At 37.8% G+C, this 25,903-nt stretch overlaps 1 protein-coding gene across 1 annotated transcript in view; it reads right to left on the bottom strand.

Annotated features, from left to right (window-relative positions):
* The window catches only part of Dis3 (exosome complex exonuclease RRP44-like protein Dis3), a 403,141-nt gene that overhangs the window by 21,414 nt on the left and 355,824 nt on the right, over positions 1-25,903 (bottom strand). The window contains exon 16 of the mRNA XM_067142669.2: positions 19,191-19,352. Within this exon, the coding sequence (XP_066998770.1) occupies positions 19,191-19,352 (162 nt within the window). The remainder of the gene's footprint in view (positions 1-19,190; positions 19,353-25,903) is intronic.

Genomic DNA, 25,903 nt, shown 5'->3' with positions numbered 1-25,903 from the left:
CTTACGGCGACGATGGGACAGGAAAGGGCTAGGAGTGGGAAGGAAGCGGCTGTGGCCTTAATTAAGGTAATAATAATTTCGTGTGGCTATTTCTAGCCGAGTGCAGCCCTTGTAAGGCAGACCCTCCGATCAGGGTGGGCGGCATCTGCCATTTGTAGGTAACTGCGTGTTATTGTGGTGGAGGATAGTGTTATGTGTGGTGTGTGAGTTGCAGGGATGTTGGGGACAGCACAAACACCCAGCCCCCGGGCCACTGGAATTAACCAATTAAAGTTAAAATCCCCGACCTGGCCGGGAATCGAACCCGGGACCCTCTGAACCGAAGGCCAGTACGCTGATCATTCAGCCAACGAGTCGGACTTTAATTAAGGTACAACCCCAGCATTTGCCTGGTGTGAAAATGGGAAACCACGGAAAACCATTTTCAGGGCTGCCGACAGTGGGGTTCGAACCTACTATCTCCCGAATACTGGATACTGGCCACACTTAAGCGACTGCAGCTATCGAGCTCGGTAATTTCATGGCTGGTCCGCATTGAAAATTTATATACTATCTTAAAACAATCAAGTTTATTCAAATGATCAACCTATTCAATACATTACATTTGTCTGAACGCTTACGACTTATACATCACAATCAAATTGGGACATGTTTCGCCCTTAGTTGCAGGCATCATCAGCCTAAACCTCGCCCCCAAAATCATAAATTCATCAGGATCTTAAATGTTTGAAGTTCACCAAATAAGCTAAAATCAGAAGAAATAATAGAATAATTGGGAGGCTGGAAAAACTTTTGAAAATCGGGAGTTTCCCACCTAAATCGGGAAAGTTGGCAGGTAAGTAATAGGTTATGCCAAGTGTTCTGTAATGTAAGGAAGTAAAATGAATACTGTAGAACACCAATGAAGACTTTGACATGGATATTAACTTTCGATGTGGAATGGTCGTAAATAAGTACTAAACCTCTAGCAAGTACTATGTATGTTGACTTCATGGCCAAATCGGTTAAGGGCTGGAGCACAAGGTGAGTGAGTATCTACAGTGTACTGGTTCGAATCCACCGAAACACAAATTTTTTTGAATGACAAAGGTGCTCCATTTCTTCGGGGATACAATAATAATCAATATTTTTTTCCTATTGGTTTTAAGGGATGCACTCTGATTTGGCGCCTTTCTTTTAAGGATGGGTGGGGGAAGGATTATGAAGGAAATCGGCCTTGGTCTTTTCCTAAGGTACCGTCCCGGCATTTGCCTGGTGGTGAAAATGGGAACCCAAGGGAAACCATTTTCAGGACAGCCAACATGGGATTCAAATCCACAACCTCCAGAGTCCAACGCACACAAATAATAATCCACACCTATGAGGCCACATCACAGCAGTCATTCACTTCCTCACAATGTATTCCTATGAAGAGTGCCTTGAGTTGTTGCTAATTTATGGAGAAAGTACGGTTGAATTAATAGGTATGCCACATGCGCCATGATTGTAAAAGGTTAAATGAACACTGTAACGCATTATTGAAGACTTTGACACGGATATTAACTTTCGATGTTGAACGGCTATACTTATGTACCAATCCTTTAGCGAGCATCTTGTAAGTTGTATTTGTGGGCGAGTCAGTTAAGGGTCGGTGACACAAGGTGTCTGAATATTGGTAATGCAGTGGTTCGATTCCAACCTTATGCATTTTTTTTTTTTTTTTTTACCGATGGATCATGCCCCATTTTAATGGAATTCATTCACCCACGATCATAGCTGCCAACTTTTCGAAATCAAAAATAGGAAGATTTTTAATTCCTGGATTTCATCACATATATTGCACTATGGTCTTAGTGACAAAAGGACAAGATAAAAGGCATACATATCTACAGTTACAATGTGAACTGAACATTAAATTTAAAATCTTAAACTAAAAAACATAAAAATGGTTACAAGAAAATGTACCTAATAATTCTCCTTAATGACAAATACATGTGAATAATAATACAGTCGAACCTCGATATCTCGAACGTCCATTACTCAAATTTTCAGTATCTCAAAGTAACTTAAATTTTCTGGCCATTTGTACTATTCTTCAAGTGTATTTAATTCTCCATTACTCGAAATTCAGTTACATGAATTTCTCTATTTCTTGAAGCAAATATTTCCTCCCTTGAAGCGAAAAATACTCTTAACTCGAATTCTGTGCAACATCAACGATACTATACAGCATTTGTTGTTTGTGAGGAACAGTTAACAAGTAAAGAAAGGGTTATAGTGAAGTTGGGAACTAATATGACGGGAACCGAAAAACTTGAACTTCTAGTGATCAGAAAATCAGCAAAGCGTCTCTGTTTCTCAGGTGTCAATTAATTAGCAGTCACGAACGAAAGAAAGGTCAGAAGTTGTGGATGACAAGCTCCATTTACGAAACTCGGCTGCGTGGTACTGACGAGAAGTTTCAATGTGAAGGGAGGAAAGGTTAACCGCAATAAACACAAGAGACTAACGTTTCTTTTCCAAAGGTGTTAATGGAGCTATGTTTCTTGTTTCACTTCTGTATGTACTGTCTCCTGTCTTCTAAAAAAGTTACTATAATAAGTGTTATAATTAAAGTGACATCGTAAAATAGAGTTTCTTTGTATATTTTAAGTACTGTTAAAAATTATGTACACAGTAGAAGCACGTAGATACATAAGATTCAATTATATGTTAAACGGTATTCTCTATATCTCAAAACTTTGATAACTCAAAATAAAATTTATCAAGACTAACTACAACCTATTGTAGTTGGTCTTGAATTTATCTCCCAAGGTGATTCGAGATATAGAGCTTCCACTGTATTTATATCAAACCAACACACGCAACAAAATGCATACCAGTGTCCTTTATTAGGCTGTAAAATGAACGGAAATTTAATTTTATAGGTACTGGTATCTCTGAACACTTTGAGATAACGTTTGTTATGTTTTTTGGCCAAAACATGGAGAGAAAATACCAGAAACTGTCACCGACAGAACTCCCTGAAATACATTCAACTCATTAAAATTATGAAGTAAGAATGAATAAAAATGCACTGAAATACACGAAACTACCACATACAAAAGAGATCGATACATTATTAAGGGGTCTGGTACAGCTTATTACCTTCTAAAAATCAATTTTTCAAAATATTTTTTTATTTTATGCTCCTATCCTTTAGGAACATTTTGGTGAAAAAAATATGTCATTATGTGCCATAGTTATGATTTAAAAGGCAAAGCCCTGCACCCGATTTTCATCCTGACAGTGCAGAGAGCCACACTGCCACGCCCCCGCATGCTCTTCCATTTCATTTAATTGAATACACATAAGAATACCTTACCACCTGCAGTAATGGAGGCAATCAAGCCTATATTTAAAAGGTTAGTTGCAATTGAACTGCTGTCAAGATGTGTGGGATCAAACACTCAGAATGCAAAAGTCTTTGAACTCAAAAATATGGAAAATTTGCCCTAAAACTGGCCGCTGTGGGAAGAAAATAGTGAAAATTGCTACAAATGATGCAACTATCACATTCAATGATGGCATGAACTTGTTATGAAAGCGTTAGGGGTAGAACTTGGAACATTTTGTGAACTTGATCTACGTGATGAAGATGAAACAAGAGGGAAAAAAAAAAACCGTCAAGCGAAAAAGAGGCAAGAAAAAGCAAGAAGAGGCTCAGGTAGGAAGAAACTGCACAGAAAACAGAAGTAGAAGACACAATGGCACAACTTATGCTGCAGGGGCATTTTAACTTCAGTAGCAAGGTTAATGGTATCTAAGATTTATGCACAAATGTTTATCACTCATTTTCTCAGAGTTGTGTTTTTGACATCCGTTTTAATAATAACTCAAAAACTAATTGACATATATTAAATTTTTTGTGTGTATTTCAGCTTACTACATCTACAAAATGATGTAAATTCATGTCTCTCTCTAAGATAGTTTCTTTAAAAAATGTAGGAAAAGTATTTTCTTTTCAATACAAAAGTAAAAATATTATTTTAAAAGATATGTTGCTGAAAGTACTTGCATTACTAGAAAGAGATGTTTGCAATAAAATAAAATCAACAGAACCTAAAAATGTTGAAAATTACAGGAGTTATCACTAAAAGGCAGCAGCCTTGTATGATGAACAACCACTATTTTGAATTTTGAAAAAAATATGCAATTTATTTCTAACATGATGGTAATGCTGCTTTTCATATAACATAATGCCAGTATTTCATGTGCACAAAATTTTATTGCTGTAACTTTTGTGGTTTTGAAGGGAGAAAAAATGATTATTGTTAAAATTTTACCATGGTAACCTGTACCAGACCCCTCAAAACGACTTTGACACGGGGAAAGGCACAGAACCGCTAGAAAAACACGTGGCTTACAATTCCAATGAAATTATGCACAGAAATGATGTTAATATGCGTGAACCACACAATAAGAAACTCATTCTTTCGTCCCGATTAACTGAGTTGCTAGCACACGCAAGCCCCTGTTGCTTATAGGACGATTGCCGTCCTGAATCCCCAGCCATAAAACACACATGCTGCTGTAGCGAGCAGAAAACATGATACACGAAGGCAACGGACGATGCACTCACGAAAAAAAGCATCAAAAAAATACGCTTGAAAATGAGGCTGGGTAAAATACACAAGCACATAAGAATTTATCCTTTATCCTACGGGAAGAGTATTGACAGTACTAGAGGTTATATTGGTCAAAAATAGGAAGAATTAAAAATAAATCGGAAAATCGGAAAGTTTCTGGGTAAATTGGAAGGGTTGGCAGGTATGCACGATGTATTCCAGAGACGAGTACATTGATATGTTGCTCATTTATGGGGAAACAAAGCAGAATGCAGTCCAGTCGCAATGTCTCTATCACGTGCGTTTTCCTGGCAGAAGACTCCTGACTACCAATACGCTCCGAAACCTTGAATGAAGAATGCAGTCAACTGGGATGCTTGGAAGGGTAACTTTCGTTAGAGATGCTCCTGTAACGTCTGGTCCAAATGAAGAGGCTGTTTAGGACGCTGTCCATAATAACCCTCATGTTAGTACTCGGACACTTGCACAACAGACTAACACCAGCCGGTCATCAGTCATACGTATACTGCATAACAATAAATTTCACCCATACCATCTGCAGTTACACAAGCAGCTCCACGGATGTGATTTCGATGCTGGAGTAACATATTGTCAATGTGCATTACATAGGGTGAGCAATAATGCAGCTTTTTTTGTCAAGAGTCTTGTTTTCAGACGAATCACGATTTCACAACAATGGCATTGTGAATCACCACAATATGCACTATTGTAGCGCAGAGAATCCCCATCGGGTAAGTGCAGTGGGGAGTAAATCTGGTGTAGGATATGTTATGACTATCTCATCGGACCATATTTCTTCATTTACAAGTAACTATTCTCATTTTGGTTCCGTATTGAAGTTGACGTATATCTCAAATATTATAATAATATTTATAGGTCCACCTGTTCAATACAATACAGTATAATCCACTATTTCATGTGGTTAAAATTTATACATAATACATAAAAGTCAATGGTACATGTTTCACCCCTTTTTTTTTTTTTTTTACGGGCATCATCAGCCTATATCAATCTTAAAAATTATTGGATATGGAATCTTTCCAATCTTATAAACTATAGAGTAAAATGTTGGACAATGATTTCATAAAAACCGGGCGAGTTGGCCGTGCGCGTAGAGGCGCGCGGCTGTGAGCTTGCATCCGGGAGATAGTAGGTTCGAATCCCACTATCGGCAGCTCTGAAGATGGTTTTCCGTGGTTTCCCATTTTCACACCAGGCAAATGCTGGGGCTGTACCTTAATTAAGGCCACGGACGCTTCCTTCCAACTCCTAGGCCGTTCCTATCCCATCGTCGCCATAAGACCTATCTGTGTCGGTGCGACGTAAAGCCCCTAGCAAAAAAAAAAAAAAAAAGAAAAAAATTCATAAAATATTATACTATAATGTCTAAAATAACGATATTGCACCAAAGTATGTTTAAAAAAAAAAAAAACAGTGAATTAACAGTTTTTGAAGATTAAAACATGGTTAATCATGAATATTTGAGAGTTTAAAAGCAAAATGGATCCTCTTCTTATGTATCATTAAGACTGTGACAGCCTTGAGTGTAAGCACAATCATCAAAGGGGGATGTTTGTTCATTCCCATAGCATGAGTCCAAGATAGTAAAATCACTGTCAGTTATTTAAAACAGAAGTGTGAATGTAACAAATATGTTAAAATGTGTATGGCTGATATATCTGAAAGTCGTAGAAAAGAAAATGGAACTTTTTGTGGAGGCGTTGCTAATGATAAAATGTTGTGTCAAAGCTAACGGATGTCAGTAATTATGTTGGAGCGGTAATCAATTGGATCCAAGAGACGGTCAAGTGGGTGTTATTAACCCCGTTGAAACATTTGTTGGAAGAAATGATTGAGTTTTTCTGAAAGAAAATGTTAAAGAAAGTTAGTTGAACAGTACTGTGCATGAGACTTCCCGTATGTCAAAAATGCCTAAGGCGGTACTTACTCGTACGGTGTGTGTTAAGTACGTCGAGCTGTTCCAGCAATGCTAGCTTGACTGAGCTTTCTACTTCTAGTATTACAACGGTGTGGCTGAGGCAGTGAAGGACACGGACGGGGGGTAAGGGTGGGCGGATCCTTGAGCGCAGGTGGTTGTTATTGGAGGGCTGTTAGGAGCAAGATACGCGGGCCTAACATCCCAATTCTCAAAAACAGGCGTCATTCTGTAATTTAATACACAGAGCTTTGAAAATCCCACTTTCCCCTCACAACTTAAAAATAGAATTAAACTTGGCTAAACTCAATGGGTTCAAAGTTGAAATGATTAACCGGTTAATCAATAAAGTTAAATATAAACTATCCACGAATCTCATTCCGGATAAACCTAAAAAAACTAGTTACGCCACGTTTATATACAAAATCCCAGCCATCTAGCAGATCATGTACACACTGAAGAAATATGACACTAATATTGCTATCAGAACAGTAAATACAAATCAAAGTATATTTTTTAATTATAACAAAGTCAATTATAAAAACGCCATTTTTCGAGATCTGGTATTTACAGACTAACTTGCGCTCAGTGTGGATTTAGTTATGTTGGTCAAACTGGGCGCAGCTTCTATACGAGATATATGGAGCATTACAATGCCTTAAAACATAACAAATATTCAGCGATGAGCTCTCACATGAGTGAAACAGGACATCAGTTTACATCAATTGATAAGGATCTCACAATTCTAAGATGTGTAGGCAAAGGAAAACTTATGAATGAATTAGAAAGTCTTTACATCTTTTTAGACCAAACCTACAACAAAGACCATAATCTTAATGATGCCACAGAGGCAAAAAATCCTTTATATGAGCTAACTCCAAGGTTACTAGGCATTGTGAATTCAAAACATAATACAATCCCACAGACTTTTAGAAAACTTCTTGTTCTAAAGCTTCCACCACCTCGCCAAATGTTAGGCCCGCCCATCTTGCTCCTAACAGCCCTCCAGTAACAACACCTGCGCGCAAGGATCCGCCCACCCTTACCCCCCCCCCCCCCCCCCCTCCATGTCCTTCACTGCCTCAGCCACACCGTTATAATACTAGAAGTAGAAAGCTCAGTCAAGCTAGCATTGCTGGAACAGCTCGACGTACTTAACCGCCTTAGGCATTTTTGACATACGGGAAGTCTCATGCACAGTACTATTCAACTAACTTTCTTTAACATTTTCTTTCAGAAAAACTCAATCATTTCTTCCAACAAATGTTTCAACGGGGTTAATAACACCCACTTGACCGTCTCTTGGATCCAATTGATTACCGCTCCAACATAATTACTGACATCCGCTAGCTTTGACACAACATTTTATCATTAGCAACGCCTCCACAAGAAGTTCCATTTTCTTTTCTACGACTTTCAGATATATCAACCATACACATTTTAACATATTTGTTACGTTCACACTTCTGTTTTAAATAACTGACAGTGATTTTACTATCTTGGACTCATGCTATGGGAATGAACAAACATCCCCCTTTGATGATTGTGCTTACACCCAAGGCCGTCACAGTCTTAATGATACATAAGAAGAGGATCCAATTTGCTTTTAAACTCTCAAATATTCATGATTAACCATGTTTTAATCTTCAAAAACTGTTAATTCACTGTTTTTTGTTTTTTTTAAACATACTTTGGTGCAATATTGTTATTTTAGACATTATAGTATAATATTTTATGAAATCATTGTCCAACATTTTACTCTATAGTTTATAAGATTGGAAAGATTCCATATCCATTAATTTTTAAGATTGATATAGGCTGATGATGCCCGTAAAAAAAAAAGGGTGAAACATGTACCATTGACTTTTATGTATTATGTATAAATTTTAACCACATGAAATAGTGGATTATACTGTATTGTATTGAACAAGTGGACCTATAAATATTATAATAATATCTGAGATATCCATAATTCGACGGACATCTAACGGGAGCACGCTACCTTCCTTTTCTTCAAAATGAACTCCCACAGTTGCTGGAGAATGTGCCACTGCGCGAGCGATTACAAATGTGGTTTCAACAGGACGATGCTCCACCTCACGGATCAGTAGTCGTCCGGAACCATCTTCATACTTCATATCCAAATAAATGGAGAGGAAGGGGCAGACCTATCACTGGGCCGCCAGATCACCCAATCTAATGACACTTGACTTCTTCTTGCGGGGTCACTTAGAGTAGGTGGTGTACGCACAAGATACTACCAGATATGAATTCAACATGGTGTCAGGAAACATGTTGGTTCTTTGTCCACTAGTAACCAACAAGATAAAACAAAAGGAAGGTTCTCTGTATTAATGATGTTTATCACAGTTCTAAAGATAGAAACGTTTATTTCTGATCCAAGGAGATTATACCTTTCTATCAAGAAACTGAAAATAATCCACCTTGCATTTAAATGGAAAGCAAGTAAAGGAATCGACAGAGGTGAAACAATAAAAAAGAGTCCCTTTGGATTTGGGTGTAGGCAAAGTAACCATAGGAGATTGCTGGAACTTCTGCTACTGCAGTGTTGGCATGAAATCGCAGCAATGAAGAGGACGAGCATCTTCTACAGAGTAACTGTGGGAGATTCGTCAGAGTAAATGTTTAAAATGTATTACACCTGCAATTATCCACAACTGTACTCATCACACCATATACTGTAACGTTCTCCAACGTGTTTCCTCATAAATATTACCAATCTCATTCCTAATGGCTTCATGGAATTCAGGAGCCACACTCATATCTCAGATAGCAAAAGTATTTGAAAAGATACTAGAAAAGAGAATGAAAAGAAATGTGGAAGAACAATTACAAGAAGAGCAACATGGCTTTCGAAATGGCAGATCAACACAAGACCCCATCTTCAGTATGAGGCAGCTAATGGGAAACATTGGAAATAGTGATGGGATACGGTGATAAGATTCCTTGATTTAGAAAAGGCTTATAATAGTACCCAGAGCATAGGTATGGAAAGTAATGCAACAGAAATTATTTGGAAAACAAATGATAAGAATATGTGCAAGCAATGTAAAAAAATTGTTGCAGCACTTTCCACACTGTTATTCATAATGGCAATGAATGAAAGTGTGAAGGGACAAAGGTAAAATATGGGGAGAGGGAGCAGAAGGTAATGCTGTTTGCAGATGAGATTGTGGTATGGGGAACAGAGAGGAAATGCAAGGGCAACAATATTGAGGGAGATTATTGAAAATTATGCAAAGAAACTCAGTATGGAAAAGAGTAAGACAATGGTGTTATCTAGAGGAGAAAAAAAAAGGGATAGAATATAAAAATAAAGGGACAAACTTTGTACTTGTAAGTACTTGGGAAGCGATCTGATGCAGGACTATATATGGAGATCAGTAAAAGGATTCAACAGGAAAATGCATACAATCAGAATGTGAGAATTCTGGTGTGGAGAAAGGAAGTACCAATGAAGTGTCATGAAGTGATGTATAAAATGTATTACTGCCCAATACTGACATTGACATATGCAGCAGAGACCTGGACAATGACAAAAGGCAGGAGAATAAAATCCAGGCCAGTGAAATGAAGTTTTTAAGAAGTATGATAGGAAAGATAAGAAAGGACAAAGGTAAGAAATGAGGACATCCAGAAGGAAATGAGAGTGAAAAGAAATTACAACAGAATGGAGAGAGAGATGCAGACCAAGGTGGTTGAAAATGATCAAGAAAACAGTGAAACCTTATTAGTGCGTTCCTTATTCACATGTCTTCCCGCTCAGCACATCATAAATTCAAAGTCCCGAATTCTCATTGTATCATAAATAATAATAATAATATTAATATTTGTTTTACCTCCCACTAACTACTCTTTTACGGTTTTCGGAGATGCCGTATCATATCTATATAAAAATACCTCGCTTATTGCATCACAAATTTTCGCTATTACCGCTTTGTACAATCACATTTTTCCTAGCCCTGAAAATGTTATTTGTCATCCCTTATGAAAGAAACGTGATTTCCAACTTGGGTAAGCGCCATCGCCACAGTTGCGTGATTACAGGAAAAGGCCTTGAATGCCTGAACTTCACAGGATAAGTTGCACCTTTGGGGAGCAAGCCGTTAGCCCGGAATGTTCAGTTTTGCTTGCTGGTTAGTAGCAAGATTGCTGAATAACACAGTGAGCCTGTCTGTGCTTGTATTTCACATTCAATTCAGAAGTTAGAAATTCATTTTGTGTTGATCGTACAGTGAAGTGTAGTGAATATTTGTTGCATGATAGCTTATACTTAAATTAGGAGCAGAATCATGTAAAGTTGACTAGCACGATGCATATTTGTTTTTTGACAGCCTAGTTTATGGATACGGAAAAAGTCGTGAAATTCCTTACTAATGAAGACAAAATTAAAATCTGTTAGAAAGTGGATTGGCATCAGCATCTCTAAGTGTTCAGAGGTTGCAAATGTAGAAGCCTTTAAATCTCGTTATTAGTTTGGCACAAAAAGGTCCCTTACTCAATATCTTAGAGAACATGATCAATATATTAACCCTGAATACAATTTAACTTAAATTCATGAAAAACGGGATTCTTTTGAAACTTTTATTCCGCTTCTTTGTATGTAGATCTGCATCTTACAATGAAAGGTCCTGCCCTCAACCAATGATAACTTCATCTGTTCTGCCTACAGTTCCTTTACCAATTGCATCAAGTTCTGTCTCCACCCCTCTTGTTGTTCCTCCTCAACATCCTGAGCCTACAATATATGATAAACCAAGTTAGTGTGCAGAAAACCATGCATGCAAATATGTTGTTCAACTGGACAAAGAAGATTAGTCAAAATTTTATTACTCACAAACACATGAGACTACACTTTTTGTGTTTCTTTGGCATTCAATTTACTTTAACTTCCCAATTACATGCAATCATACCACTGAGATATATGCAATTATGGTAATCCTTACTGGCAGCAAACTGAATCATGAAATATCAATTATTAATCAGATACCGCCTAATCCAACTAGCAGACTTTTAACTAATGAAATATCACGAGGATATTATGACAAGTGGATAACAGTGCACACTGAAGTTTTTAACATGACCTGATAAGAGCATGAACTTTTTCTTAAGAAGAGCATTTTAACATTCATAACATCATTCTTGCTTCAATTTTTAATGTTTTTAACTACAATATGTATATGTCAATTTTTAGCAATCTACTGAAGATGTTCCAATTAGGATCGAAACATGTATAGATGTGACAAATGTGAAACCTAAGTTTTTTAAAAATTCACATTAACCATAAAAAATGAAATGGCGTATGGCTTTTAGTGCCGGGAGAGTCCGAGGACAAGTTCGGCTCACCAGATGCAGGTCTTTTGATGCGACTCCTGTAGGCGACCAGTGCGTCGTGATGAGGATGAAACGATGATGAAGAAGACACATACATCCAGCCCCGTGCCAGCAAAATTAACCAATTAAGGTTAAAATTCCTGACCCTGCTGGGAATCGAACCCGGGACCCCTGTGACCAAAGACCAGCATGCTACCCATGTAGCCATGGAGCCAGACACATTAACCAAATAGTATTGAATAAGGAGGATACTGTTCAATGAAATGAAAAATGAAATGGCATATGGCTTTTATTCCTGGAGTGTCCGAGGACATGTTCGGCTCCCCAGGTAAATAAATCATTGTTGTAGTGATTTAAGGAATATTAGTTTAGCTGTCAATCCGGAAACATGAAATTTATATTTTGTGGTATCCCCAATCCAGTAATGTCAACAGTGGTTGACTGCTCAAGTGAAGAACTCCTTCTGTCGTTTTGGTGTCCCATGGGTAGGAGATTCAAGTAACACTGATGAAGGAAGTTCTGCAGCATCTTGGTGTTTGCAAGACCCAAACAACACATCTCTACCCACAGTCAGACAGCATTATACAACGGTTTGTGAACACAGTCAAGGAGCATCTGCAGAGGGTGCTGTCAGCACATCAAAGGGACTTGCCTACTGTGCATCCACTCATGAGACAACATGCAAGACACCCACCAACGTGGACTTAATATTCCGTAGCAAGAACAACTAGCTATCGCGTGGAAACTGGTAGACTGGCTCACAAATATGTCTGATAGCATTTGAAAGTGGCTAGCAACCACACTAAGGTTCCTGTGGAGTTCAACTGCGGGATTCCAAGAAGGTGACAGAGTGCTGTTATACCAACCTGTATGGAATAAGGGGAATTCACTAAAGTAAAAGTTGCCATGGGAAAGTCCCTCACCATTACCACCATGATTAACAAAGTAGCCTGCAGGATCCAGTGGCCTCCCCAAGGGGAAATGATAGTCATCCATGTAGACGATTAGCATCTTATCGTAAAGCTACTCAGGGCAAAGATTTTTAATGGGGAAGCAACGTGACATTGAAGGCTGAGAATGCAGGGGTTCTGGTGGAAGGCTCGCAAGAGGCAATAATGCCAAAGCAGCGATGACAATGTGCATAGGAGGGGCCAGCAGCGAACAAAACAATAGCCTCAGAGAACTGCTGAGGCTCGCAATAAGGAAGCTTGTTATAAGCTGGGAGCTGCCAAACGATGAATATGGTGCCCAGAATAATCTGGAAGAGAAAACTGCAAAGAGCTTCCATTGGCCTCTATAGAGTGAAGCCAGTGAGAGTTTTGAGTCAATCGCGAGTGAGCATGAGTGAGTTACATGATGGTCATGAGTAAGTGCATCTGCAAGGAGTAAGACAATCTTGATTACACAAAGTGCAGCGAGTTTTGAAATGAACTGCTCTAAGAAAGACACTGCACTGCGACAGGTCGTATTGGAGAGCAGAAGTTCAACATGCCGGAGGACCGTGTTTACCACATTCATGAATAGAAGCTGTGGGAAGTGGAAAACTTAAATTCATGTGAACTTGCACATAAATGTAATTAGTAGTGTAATAAATTCAACCGATAGTAAAACACACTACCTCTCTTTAGCTGTCATTGTAGTTTTAGAATCCTAACAACCTAATACAACATGTCTCTTTTTAAAAGGTACAACTGCCAAACTCAATCAAAGTCAAACACAAAGATGTCTAACATTTTTTACATTTACTTTCACATAAAAAAGGACTAAAGAAATTAACTGCTTTCATGTATTTACAGGTTTAAAATATTCTGTGTAATTATTGCCATTCTCCAAGTGAAACAACTTTCTACAGGCATCACAAAAGAAAAGACGAAGTGTATGCCTTTAACAATCAAGTAATCTCTCTCCTTTTTCCTGGCCTTTCTCCCATTAGCAGGATTGACAAGTGACATGAATTTGGCCCTGTTTTACAGCTGGATGCTCTTCCTGACAACAACTTTATGTGGAGGGATATATTCACTATTGCACGTTTCTGTGGTGTTTGCTAGTACAGTGTATTATATGTAAATGAACAGAAGTGTATTAAGATGAACACAATCACCCAAACCCCAAACTAGAGAAATGAACCATACACAGTTAAAGTCTCCAGCCTAGCCAGAGATCATGTGTTCACTACCATATGTTTCTGTGGTGGATGATGGTGTAGTGTGTTGTATATATATGAAGAGAAGTGTATTGAGGTGAACACAAACATCCAGTCCCCAAATCAGAGGAATTAATCATATGCTATTAAAATTCTCAGCCTGACCATGAATCAAAACAGGGCCTTCTGAACTGAAGCCAGTATATCGACCATTTAACCAAGGAGCCAGATGATGATGATGATGATGATACAATAGAAGTCCGTTATAGAGAGAATTCATAATGGCAAAAAATGTAACTTGCTATATCGGATTGTCGTTATATCCTATTTCTTGTAACATTAAAATTGGTATGAAACAGCAATCAGTTGGTACAAATCTTGTGTTTTTGTGGATGATACCCACACTACGGCTTACTCGTTTGTTATTTTTTGAAATCCGATACTACATGAAAGTGTATGTTTAATTTCATTCAGAAAAAAAAGTGCCAGCGAGTTTTGAAGTGAAATGCTCTAAGAAAGACACTGCACTGCAACAGGTCCTATTGGAGAGCAGTTCACCATGCTGGAGGACCGTGTTTAGCCACATTCATGAATACAAACTGTATGAAGTGGAAAACTCAAATGCAAGCGAACTTGTAAACAACTGTAATTAGTTGTGTAATAAATTCAATTGATAGTAAAACACGCTACCTCTCCAGAGGCTTCTGTGGCAAATGTTTCAGTTTTCTTATTCAAACCATCATATAACCTAACTGTTTATGTATAACGAAAACATATTTCAAGCACCCATAAGAAAATGATAACCTCCTCACTAAAAATTGACATGGGAATAGCCTATCTGAAATTTAACGAGACGTGAGAAAATATAAAATATCCTCTGAAATCAATGAAGCACTCTGCCACATCTTGAGGTGTATCACATTATTACTTAATTTCAGTATAAAGCCTAACATTAAAATTAAGCGACCGTTTACATCAGCCTTTATTTCTAATGAGTTAACAACTGCTATAGGCCAAGTTATTTTTGCATTTATTATGAAAACGTCTTATCTTCTTTCACTCAGAATTTTCTTTAGAGAAGAGGAGTTGACGGGTATTACTAATCGACTCCGACATCACCTTTGAATGTCGACGAGAGAGTTCCCAAATGCACACAGCAAGAAAACGATACCAAAGCTGATCGATCGCATTTTGTGCCAAATATTTGTTTTCTTATTCAAACATTGTCACCTAACCTAACTTAACCATATATGTACCAAGAACACATACTGTATATCAAGCGCCAGTAGAGAAATGATAACATTCTTGCTATAAATTCACATGGGAATAGCCTATCTGAAATTTAACCAGACACGAGAAAATATAAACTAACCTCTGAAATCAGTGATGCGCTTTGCCATATCTTGAGGTGTATTGCATTCTTACTTAATTTCAGTATCTCGTATTAAAATTTAGTGATCGTTTACTTATAGCCTTTATTTCTAACGAGTTAACAACTAATTTTGACCATGTTATTTATGTGTTTATTATGAAAACATGTTCTCCTTTGTCATTTCTAATTTTCTGTACGGAAGAGCAGTGAACGGGTATTGCTAATCGACTCTGACATCACCTTCGAATACCAATATAAATGATCCATTATTGGACATTATACATTTTCCAGCTAACTCATTCCTGGTTGCCCGCGTTTCGCCCTCGTGTGCTAGGTTGGGCTCATCAGTTGGTACCTAGCACACCTACCAGGACGCTGGAAAATTTATAATGTCCAATAACGGACCATTTATATTGGTATTATAAATTTACTCATTCGGGACAAACATTTCATATTCCCTATGAGAATCAACATCTATATCAGCTTCGAATGTTGACAAGAGAGCTCACAAGTTCACACAGCAAGAAAACGATACCGAAGTTTATCGACCGCATTCTGTGGTAAACATTTCAGTTTTCTTATTCAAACAGCGTCACCTAACCTAACTTAACCCAGTGGCGTCTCATGGGGTGAAAGTTTAGTGCAGCCTAACACACACATGTGCAGTAAACATGTACATTTTGAATAGGTATGTTGGATAATCTACCTAGGAGGAAATCAGGTATCGGGGTGATGGTTTGGGAAGATAATGGCCTACAAATCATCCAATGTATCGTTTTCATGCACTTATTTAAAAAACACAAAGTAACTATAAAATTAACTAAAAACACATATTACTCACATTCGAGAACGTCTACTACTACTATACCAAGATACCCGGAAATTTTGTGTGTGCATCTTTCTGGAGGCAGAACCAGTTACCGTATTCACATGAATAATCCCCGCATCTTAATGTTAGGAAGGCTCATTTTGAAATAAAATTAAGTGAACTAAAATTCCTTCCACTGAAACAGTAACATTGGTATAAACAAACATTTCATATCACTCCGCGAGGTCCACGTAATCTTTACGCAAATATGAATTTGTAAATTTAAGGATATAGCTGCTTTGCCTGAACATATTTGAGAAATACATTATCACTGCTATAAAATATATTTGCCATGAAAATTATCAAGTAGGCCTAGGAATTTCATTAATCTGAACTGGCAGTAGGTTTGATTCCCTTTGGATCGAAAGATTCGTTGTTTCTTGCATCACTAGTATCCTCTCCTAAATTACTTACAAATTCGTTACACACCACGTCTAAAACACTTTTTGTAATCTATAAGTTTCATTTCCGTATTGATGTTATACACAAATACAATTTAATTTAATTTAAAAATAATTTCATTTAATAAAGTATTGATGAGGTGGAAGCCTTCTCATTATATTTGTAAAACACTTTTCACACGTGGTCTTTTCTTTACGTGGATATTAACACGACCGGTGGTGGATAATTCCTTTTCATGCAATGTAAACAGTTGAAACAGACACACCGGCGAACTCGAATGTTAGTTTTGCAATACAGTAAAACCTTGTTAATTCAAAGTTGCTGGGACGCAAATATCGGACTTCAAATTGCATGATTTCGAATTAACCCCCAACTCGCACTTCAGAAATGCCAACCCTTGCCACGTCAAAAAATATTCTAAGATCCATTACTGCATGCGATTAACATTTGTTCACAGTTTAAACCTTTCAAATGCAAAGGAAAATAACTATTTCCAAAATGTATCCAACAAGGTGCATTTAAAGTATTCAAATAATGCACTTGGATAACTCACTAGCGAACATAACCTAATGCAAAGAAAGGCAAAAGAAAAAATATTCAAAGATGAGAAGTCTATACTGGCTCACCTGTGCAAGTACTTTATTCATTGGATTACTGTACTGTATGCATTTTTAGATGCCATGTATTTGCCCGGAAAGTACCCTGAGACCTTAAAACATCGTGGCTTATCGAACTTTCCTATGACGAGGGGAGGAAGTCTTTCGCTTCCGTGTGCATTAAAACACAGTACAGTGACCCAATCTCCTTTTAGAAAGTCCATTTGGGCTAGGCATAAAAAAAAAAATGCAGTTTCATTGGCAATGACAATATTGTTCGTTGTGTACGAATTGATTATAATTATGAACCACGCTTTTTCGCCAACTGTCAGCATCGCATAGAGAATTGCAAGTGTTCACGGACTCTGCTTCTTTGCACACTGCCTGTTACGTGATACTGTGGCGTTCCTTAAATTGCTGAATACAAAACAATTACAATTTAATTCGAACTTAGCAGCTATGAAATAAACTGTCAACACACTGAAGTGAGTGAAAGTGTGGAAAGCTACCCCTGCAAGTTCAAGAACACTCATTTTATTAAGACATGGAGAAATTCTGAATTTAAATTACTGCGTAAAATATATATTTTTTTATAAATGTAAAGGCAGTTTTAAATTAAAAATCTGAATTGTTTTCCATTTAAATACAGGAGCAGTTTTATTCCATCTGTGGTTACACAAAGCGTAACTGTACACCCAATATCGAAAATAGGTGAGCCAGCAGCGTGTTGCCAACACTGATGCAAATAAAACCTGCACCCCAAATTTGTGCCTCAATTTTTTTTTTAAATATGCGGGGAATTATTAGCATAAATACGATATTTTCTGATAAGTCAAAACTGATTGGAGATGACTGCTTGATAAAATTTCTTTTTTATCCCCCTCCTTCCATTTCGAAAACAGCGTTTCTCTTAAAATACAAACTAAATCCACAGAGGGTTCCAAGTTAAAATACGCCTTGGAGGGAACACTATTCTTTCAAACTATAAGAAAAGATTTAAAGCATGCGTTATTGGTAGTGCTCTCGCTGTAACTGAAGGATAATACACAGTTTAATATAGGAATTTTCAACGGACAGAAGCAAACTGTCATTATAACGGAGCTGTAGTCACTAAAGCGAACTTCTACTGTAATAATAATAGAAATCCTAAAAGTGGAGAGAAGAATAGCTAGGACATGCATAAATAAAAATATCTTGTTGATGATGATGATGATGATGATGATGCTTGTTGTTTAAAGGAGTCTAAGATCTAGGTCATCAGCCCATAAAAAATATATATTTTAAAAAAGATGGACAATAGTGGATAGTGCCAAATGAAGTGGTGTACAGCAAACTGGAACCAGTTACAGATATTATACGGAAGAAGAGGATCTTTTTTATGGTCACATTATGAAGACACCAAAAACCAGATTACCAAGAAAAATTATAGTGAAACTCTGCAGTTTGAAGCAACAAGTAGGATGGATTACGGGAATTAGAGAGGAAATGGAAGAACTAAAAATAACTCTGGGTGATTTACAAAACAAAACAGAAAATTCAAAGAAACTGAAAAACATAAAAATAAGATTTAAACCAAAAATAGAAAAACGACAAACAACGCAAAGGGTATTTACAGATGAGGAACAAGAGAAAAGATCAGGACAAATTAAAAGCTCCTGGATAATTTGGAAAGAAAATTTATCGAAGAAGACCAGAAAATGATTGACGAAAGTGGTCCAATGAGGCTGTAAAAGAATAACAATAATAATAGTTATTTGGTTTATGACGTCCCACTAAATACCTTCCCAGGTTTTTGGAGACCTTATCAACAATACACCAGCCTTCACCAACCTCACTGTAACACCTGAATAAAGCAATTGTCTTCACTCAATCTATGTAGTATACCACCATAGACTAAAGTGTGAAACTTACTTCTTCATCGTAGACAAAGTGAGCAGTAGGTTGTTCTCCCTTGCGTGGTGCTATGTATAGTGTTCCTTCAAGTCCATATTTAGGAATGAGAATTTGAAGAGCATTCTTCCGGACATACAGAACATAGCCATCTTCATCTTGTATCCTCTCGCGGAAAAACATCTATACAAAAAAGAATTAGGTTATTAACAGACCAACTTTCCACAATATAATGTTTCTTTACTTCATATTAGAGACAAAAGTAAACTTTGTTGACTCTTTGTGTTCCCTTAACAGGATGGGTTTCATTTCACCTGGTTTTGTCCTGAGTTACTAGGCTTCTACTGCCTGTATAAAACTACCTCTTTATCTTGTCCCTTTTAATGTATATAACAAAGTAATAAGGAAATGAATCAGTCTTCTTGCTGCAACATAGATGGCAAGAATCCACTCTTACTATATGTGAATCATGTTGAATTATGTTTGGAGCAACACTTCACTTGAATCAACAGATGTCTAATGAAGAAAAGCAATCCATAACACCATCCATAACAATGAACTTACAAACGCTTCATTTAGTAACATGGCTAAGAAACTAAGAATGGTTTCTTCTCTTTCTTGGCCCTCTTGTTAGCCTTTTATTGGTTCAGGGCTGAGCAAAGAGGTGACACCCACAACAAGAATCAGCACATTAAAGTAAACTGCAGCAAAACATTAGTCTTAACACCCCCTTATGAATAGTGGGTAAATAACATTAAATACTGAGAAAAGGGTTATCTATACAAAAATCAATCTCCAATGATTAAAAAAAATGAATTTTGTTACTTGAATAGTAGAATAACTAATGATGGTAGAAGTAAAGAGGACCTAAAATGAAGACTAGCACAAGCAAGTAAGGCTTTGTTCGAGTGTGGATTTGTATCCCTTTCAGACCGTATACGCACAATTGTGCGGGTTCGTATTTTATTTATGTCTGAGCTTATTTGACGTTTTCTTGGCGCTAGACCGGACTGCAGTTCTTGTGCGGGACACGTAACATGTAATTCAGCTGTTTTTATTTTGTACTTGACCACCAGGCGGCAGGAAGAAGAGTTCAAAAATACAGTTCATTAGCAATATGGCGGGAAGCAGTAATGGCTAAAGTAAGCATTTATTTATTGCATTCATATTAATCTAGAAGCTTTACTGAATATCAGAATATTATCAATGAAGTGTGTAGGTTGGGTAGCAACCGTAAATTGTGAACTTACAACATCGTACGTAATAACATGAGGTTTTGAATGTTGATACGCACATATGTGCGGGCTAGGTTTCCTTACAGGCAATGCATGCAGGAGTGCTGGGTGCTGTCACAAAAAGGACTGTGAAAGAGAAACTCGTACTCTACATGAGAAATTTAATGTATAAGATTTCAATTGTTTAAAATCGTTCCACACTGTAAAATAGAACATTTGATCATGCACATGTGTATATTCACATGCACTGAGTTGAATTTTTTAAATTTTTTATTTTTTGCGAGTAGTGAATGAAGTCCTGACATGCACAATTGTGTGGGTTCTGTTTTTCAGCCGATAGTTCTTATTTTGTAAAATAAACTGTAAAAACATATATTTGAGAGTATTTTAGTAAGTTTTTGACGTTTTGACACCTCCAGATTTCTTTCAGGTCTGACGACAAGCTGCTACTGCCAAAAGGGCAGTAATAGCAAAACTCCTTCTCAATGTAGAAAATGTAACGTTTACTTGTGTTTGAACGAAGATTTAATTGTTTTAAATTATTCCCCACTGTAAAATAGAACATTTGATTATGTACATATGTATATTCACATGCATTGAGGTAATTTTCCTTTTTTGTAAGTAGTGAAGTAAGTCCTGACACGCACAATTGTGCGGGTGCTTTTTTTCAGATGTTAATTTTTATTTTGTAGAATAAACTAAAATTATATGTATTTAAGAGCATTTTAGTCAGTTTCTGACGTACAAACAAAAATTCACACCGCCAGTTTTCTTTCAGGTCTGAAAGGGATACGGAAGTGAAACATGGACGATAACTAGTGCTGCAAGAAGGAGATGATGTGTTACAAACGAATGTCAGAAGAGTGGATCAGATCACAGATGAAGAGATACTGCATCAAGTTTGTGGGAGGAGATTGATTTGGTGAAATATGACCAGAAGAAGAGATGATATGTATGTATATAATGACTTGTCAAGAGCAAAACAGACAATGTTCAAATCATACTTTCTGTCAAACATAGCATACAGCTTAGAGAGTTATGCATTAAATACAAGGCATCAGTAAATGACAAGCATGTAAAATGAAGTTTCTAAGATCAGCTAAGCAGGCGACAACAATGGAGAGAATCAGGAAGGATTACAGCAGAAGAGATATGTAGGTGAACTTAACAACAGAAGAAAAATTTGACAGCTGTACACCTGAAATGGTTTGACCATTTAAAGTAAATTCAGGAGATCCGAATTCCCAGGAAGTATTAAAAGACTACTCGGACATCCTAGGAGGTACCTGGACCAAATTTAAAAAAGACACTGGAAGATGTAATGATGAAAGTAGTTTACAAAGACAGAAATAGACAGATGCATATTGCTCACACAAATTCTACCTAGCCCACATGAAGGATCCATATATTATAAAATGATGATAATGATGATGATTATGAAGATTATGGTGTAGATTGAAAGGCCACGTCTTGTGACACCTGAGACTTGTTCATATATGTCTAGGAAACAGATGGAGATCAGCAATTTACCATGTAAGACCTCATGGATACAACCCTCCCTCCCATGGCGCAAGAGCCCCGGAGGGCCATGGCCTACCAAACGACCACTGCTCGGCCCAAAGGCCTGCAGATTATGAAGTGTCATGTGGTCAGCATGACGAATCCTCTCGGCCGTGATTCTTGGTTTTCAAGACCGGAACCACCGTCTCACCGTCAGATGGCTTCTCAACTGTAATCACGTAGGCTGAATAGACCTCGAACCAGCCCTCAGAACCAGGTAAAAATCCCCGACCTGGCCGGGAATTGAACCCAGATAGGTGTGGAAGGCTGCGTCAAATGACGAAGACTATACCACCACCACCACCACCACCACCACCACCACAACAACAATGGAACTTTTACAGAAGATAATTAACTGCCCTAGAAATTCTGCTACCATACATTAGATCCCTTCAGTATTGAAATAAATACACTTTACAGATCATCTTGCACATTTCTGCATGCTTCATTAATATTCTGCATCCACCTTGCAATCACATAGTGAGTAATTAAAAATAGAACAAGTCAAGATGAGGGGTATAATAGGTACGGCAAAAAATGTTATTACATTGTTTGGTTTCATGTCCCACTAACTACTTCTATGATTTTTGGAGACATCAAGGTACAGTGAAAAATTACTACAACTACCTATGTGGGACTGAAGATTTCGAATTAATGGTGGCCAGGAGATGAAACACATAACTTGGCATATTTAACAGAAATGGGAGGAAGTGTTACAGATCCAGTACTATGTTCAAGAGAGGCATTAGCACTCATCAAAAGGGAAACAGTTAAAGGCAGGCAGAATCGACTACTTACCATTAATTATTAATCTTTTAAACATGGAAGAGCATAATATAACTTGTTATCAAGGAAATTCTACCGTCGCAAGTACAACAAACAAAACAATATGCGTAAAACCAAACAACCGGTAATTAATGTGGAATGCACTGCAAGCACCACCCTAGCCGAAATAGGCTATAAAGAGGCAACAGATCACAAACAATTAAAAACGACATGGACATGGCTCTAGAACGAACTGAAATAAAAACAAAACATATACATACTATAATAATTTAATGAGACATATATTAAAAAGAAATGTATAAACACAGGATATTTAAGTTGAAATTATAAAATCAGTTAGTAACAAATAATACTCATAAGGAATAGGGGAAATTCAAATGTTTAAAAATAAATAAATCTGAAGAAATCATTAAAATCAGAAAATAATTAACACCTAAAACCAGACAAGAATAAATCTCTAATAATAGATACAAAAGAGGCTTCAGACCTTGGAGAAGCTGCTCTGAACAAATAATAGCTTTGAAGCTAATCATGGCATATTACAGAAAACGAAACAAGCCCCTTTCAATAACATTTATAGATTTCAAGAAAGCTTACGACTCCATCCACAGACCATCATTATTAAAAATTTGAGGACATTTCGGATTTCACCCAAAGCTAATCAAATTGATTTAACTAATAAAATTTCTAAAATTAAGTTCAGAGGAGAACTTTCTGAACAATTCTTGTTAACAACTGGTTTAAGTCAGGGTGATAGATTGTCACCTCTTCCTTTTAACTGTGCACTAGAGTACGTTATGAGGGAATGGTACAAGAACAACTCTAAAAATATAAAAATCGGAACCCAGAAGGATAACATACATTTGAACTGTCTAGGATTTGCTGATGATCTAACTCTTCTGGCCAATGATATTCAAGAAACAAAACAATAAATAAAATCTTTACAGGAAATAGCTAAAAATATTGGTTTGAAAATGTCATTTGAAAAAACAGAAATTATGCTAATTCAACTTTCCTTGCAAACTAAATTAAGATGGGAGACCAAGAAATAAAAATTGTAGAAAAATTTAAATATTTAGGTGAAATAATTACATATACCAGGTAGCAGGTAGGGACCCTCTTCGGAGGTAGCCCTGCCCAGGGATTGGTGCCCCTGCCTATGTGAGTCCCAGAGCACACTGACCCGGTGTGTAGCATCTGGTAAGGGTCCCAGCTCAGGGTTAAGAGTGAAGCCCTCAACGGAATCTACAGCAGAGAAGATGGACTTCTGAATGGTGGAGATTGCGGAAGAGGCAGCCCAGTGCTTAGGGAATAATATAAGTACACTTGGCATCAGCAGCGTCTGTTTCCCATGTCAGGGGCGGCTGCAAGGGCGTCTGTTCCCCATGTAAGGGGCGGCCTAAATAATTGCTGGCAGTAGCTCTAAAATGCCTTTGGGAGTGGCGACCCCATTGTAATCAACGCTCCTGGATAAGATTCGGAGTGGCCAACCCTGAAGGCGTTTAGTCTTCACCCCTAGTAAATTTCTTTACTAGTTCGCATACGATGATAAACAACGACGCAGATGTCACTACCCCAGGGAGTACCCAATCTCCCGTCACCAATGGTGGCGCATTCAGGCCTTCGGATTCTGGGGAGCCTGACCTCATCGTGCGGGGAAAGTCGGAGTTCCCCCAATATCACCAACCTATTGAGACCCAAAACTGTCACACACTTTGGAACCATCAATATTCAAACCCTCTGTAAGACTGGAAAACTCAAGCAATTGACGGACATCCTGCATAAATGCAAAATTGCAATAACAGCAGTCCAAGAAACCCGATTTACTGATGATGCGGCTTTTGAGTCAGAAGGTTATAGAGTAATCAAGGGGAAACCAGCATCTAAGAACACACATGGCTCCAGCGTTTTTGGTACAGCTTTTTTAGTACGACGTGATATAATGGATTCTGTCATCGGATTTACATCAGCTAGCGAACGCATCTCTGTGTTATCTCTAAGATGTGGCAACGAGGGATACTCTATTGTAAATGCACATGCTCCAGTTAATGATGACAATAAGAAGAACCCTGAAAAGGTCGAAAGTTTCTGGCAGATGCTAGAAGACGAGATCGGTAAGATCCCCGGTCACCATGTCAAAATACTCGTAGGTGACTTCAACGCTCAACTGGGAAAAGAACGACAGTACCAAGATATACTGGGGCCTTACACAGCACATAGACGAACAAACACCAACGGCAAGCGCTTAATTGAACTGAGTAGATTACATCAGTTGAAGATCATGTTCACAGTTTTCCCCAGAAAGCCAAAATATCAGACCACCTGGCAATCACCGAACGCAGCTATAGGATCATTTCAAATCGATCATGTTGCAATCAGTGTAAAATGCAGGAAAGAGATCATGAATGTCAGAGTTCGTAAAGGATAGAATGTTGATTCTAACCATTTCTTCACACAAATAAAGACCAGATTACTGCCAAAACGAAATATACCTTCTACCACAGTTCCACCAAGGATTGATCCCCAATTCCTGTCGGAGAATAAAGAACGTTTTGCAACCGACATCTTGCAAAAAGATATGAAAGACTGGAACCAACTGAAGTCCACCATATGCGAAACGACCAATAACCTCGGACAACCTCGAAGGAAGAGACGACATAGATGGTGGAATACTGAATGCGATCTTGCAGTTGATGAGCGTGCCGCAGCGTGGACGAAGTGGTACTCGACTAAACGAAAGGAAGATTGGGAGAATTTCAGAATGATGCGGAAACTGTCGAGTAAGACCATCAGACGTGTGAAAAGATCTTACGATCGGTCAAGACTGGAGAAGTTAGATGAAGAATTCAAAATGTACACCACCAGAAACTTTTATCGGGCCTTCAAAGAGGAACTTTCAGGTTATAAACCACAATGTCTTCACTTTAAGAATACAGACGGGGAGTTGGTCACCTGCAACAGCCAGAACGTGGAACTTTTGGCAAACTACTTTGAGCAGCTGCTCAATTGCGAAGAGCCCACGGAAAGATTACTTGTTGAAGATCCTCCAGAGATACACCTCCCATCTAACCCACCAACAATGCAGCAAGTTGCTAATGCCATCGGACATCTTAAGAACTGCAAAGCACCCGGGGAAGATGGCATCATTGCGGA

This window comes from Anabrus simplex, chromosome 3 (genome assembly GCF_040414725.1).
Source record: "Anabrus simplex isolate iqAnaSimp1 chromosome 3, ASM4041472v1, whole genome shotgun sequence".
In the NCBI taxonomy this organism is placed as follows: domain Eukaryota; kingdom Metazoa; phylum Arthropoda; class Insecta; order Orthoptera; family Tettigoniidae; genus Anabrus; species Anabrus simplex.
Note: the sequence above shows the minus strand (reverse complement) of the source record. Positions and strands in the feature narration are given on the sequence as shown.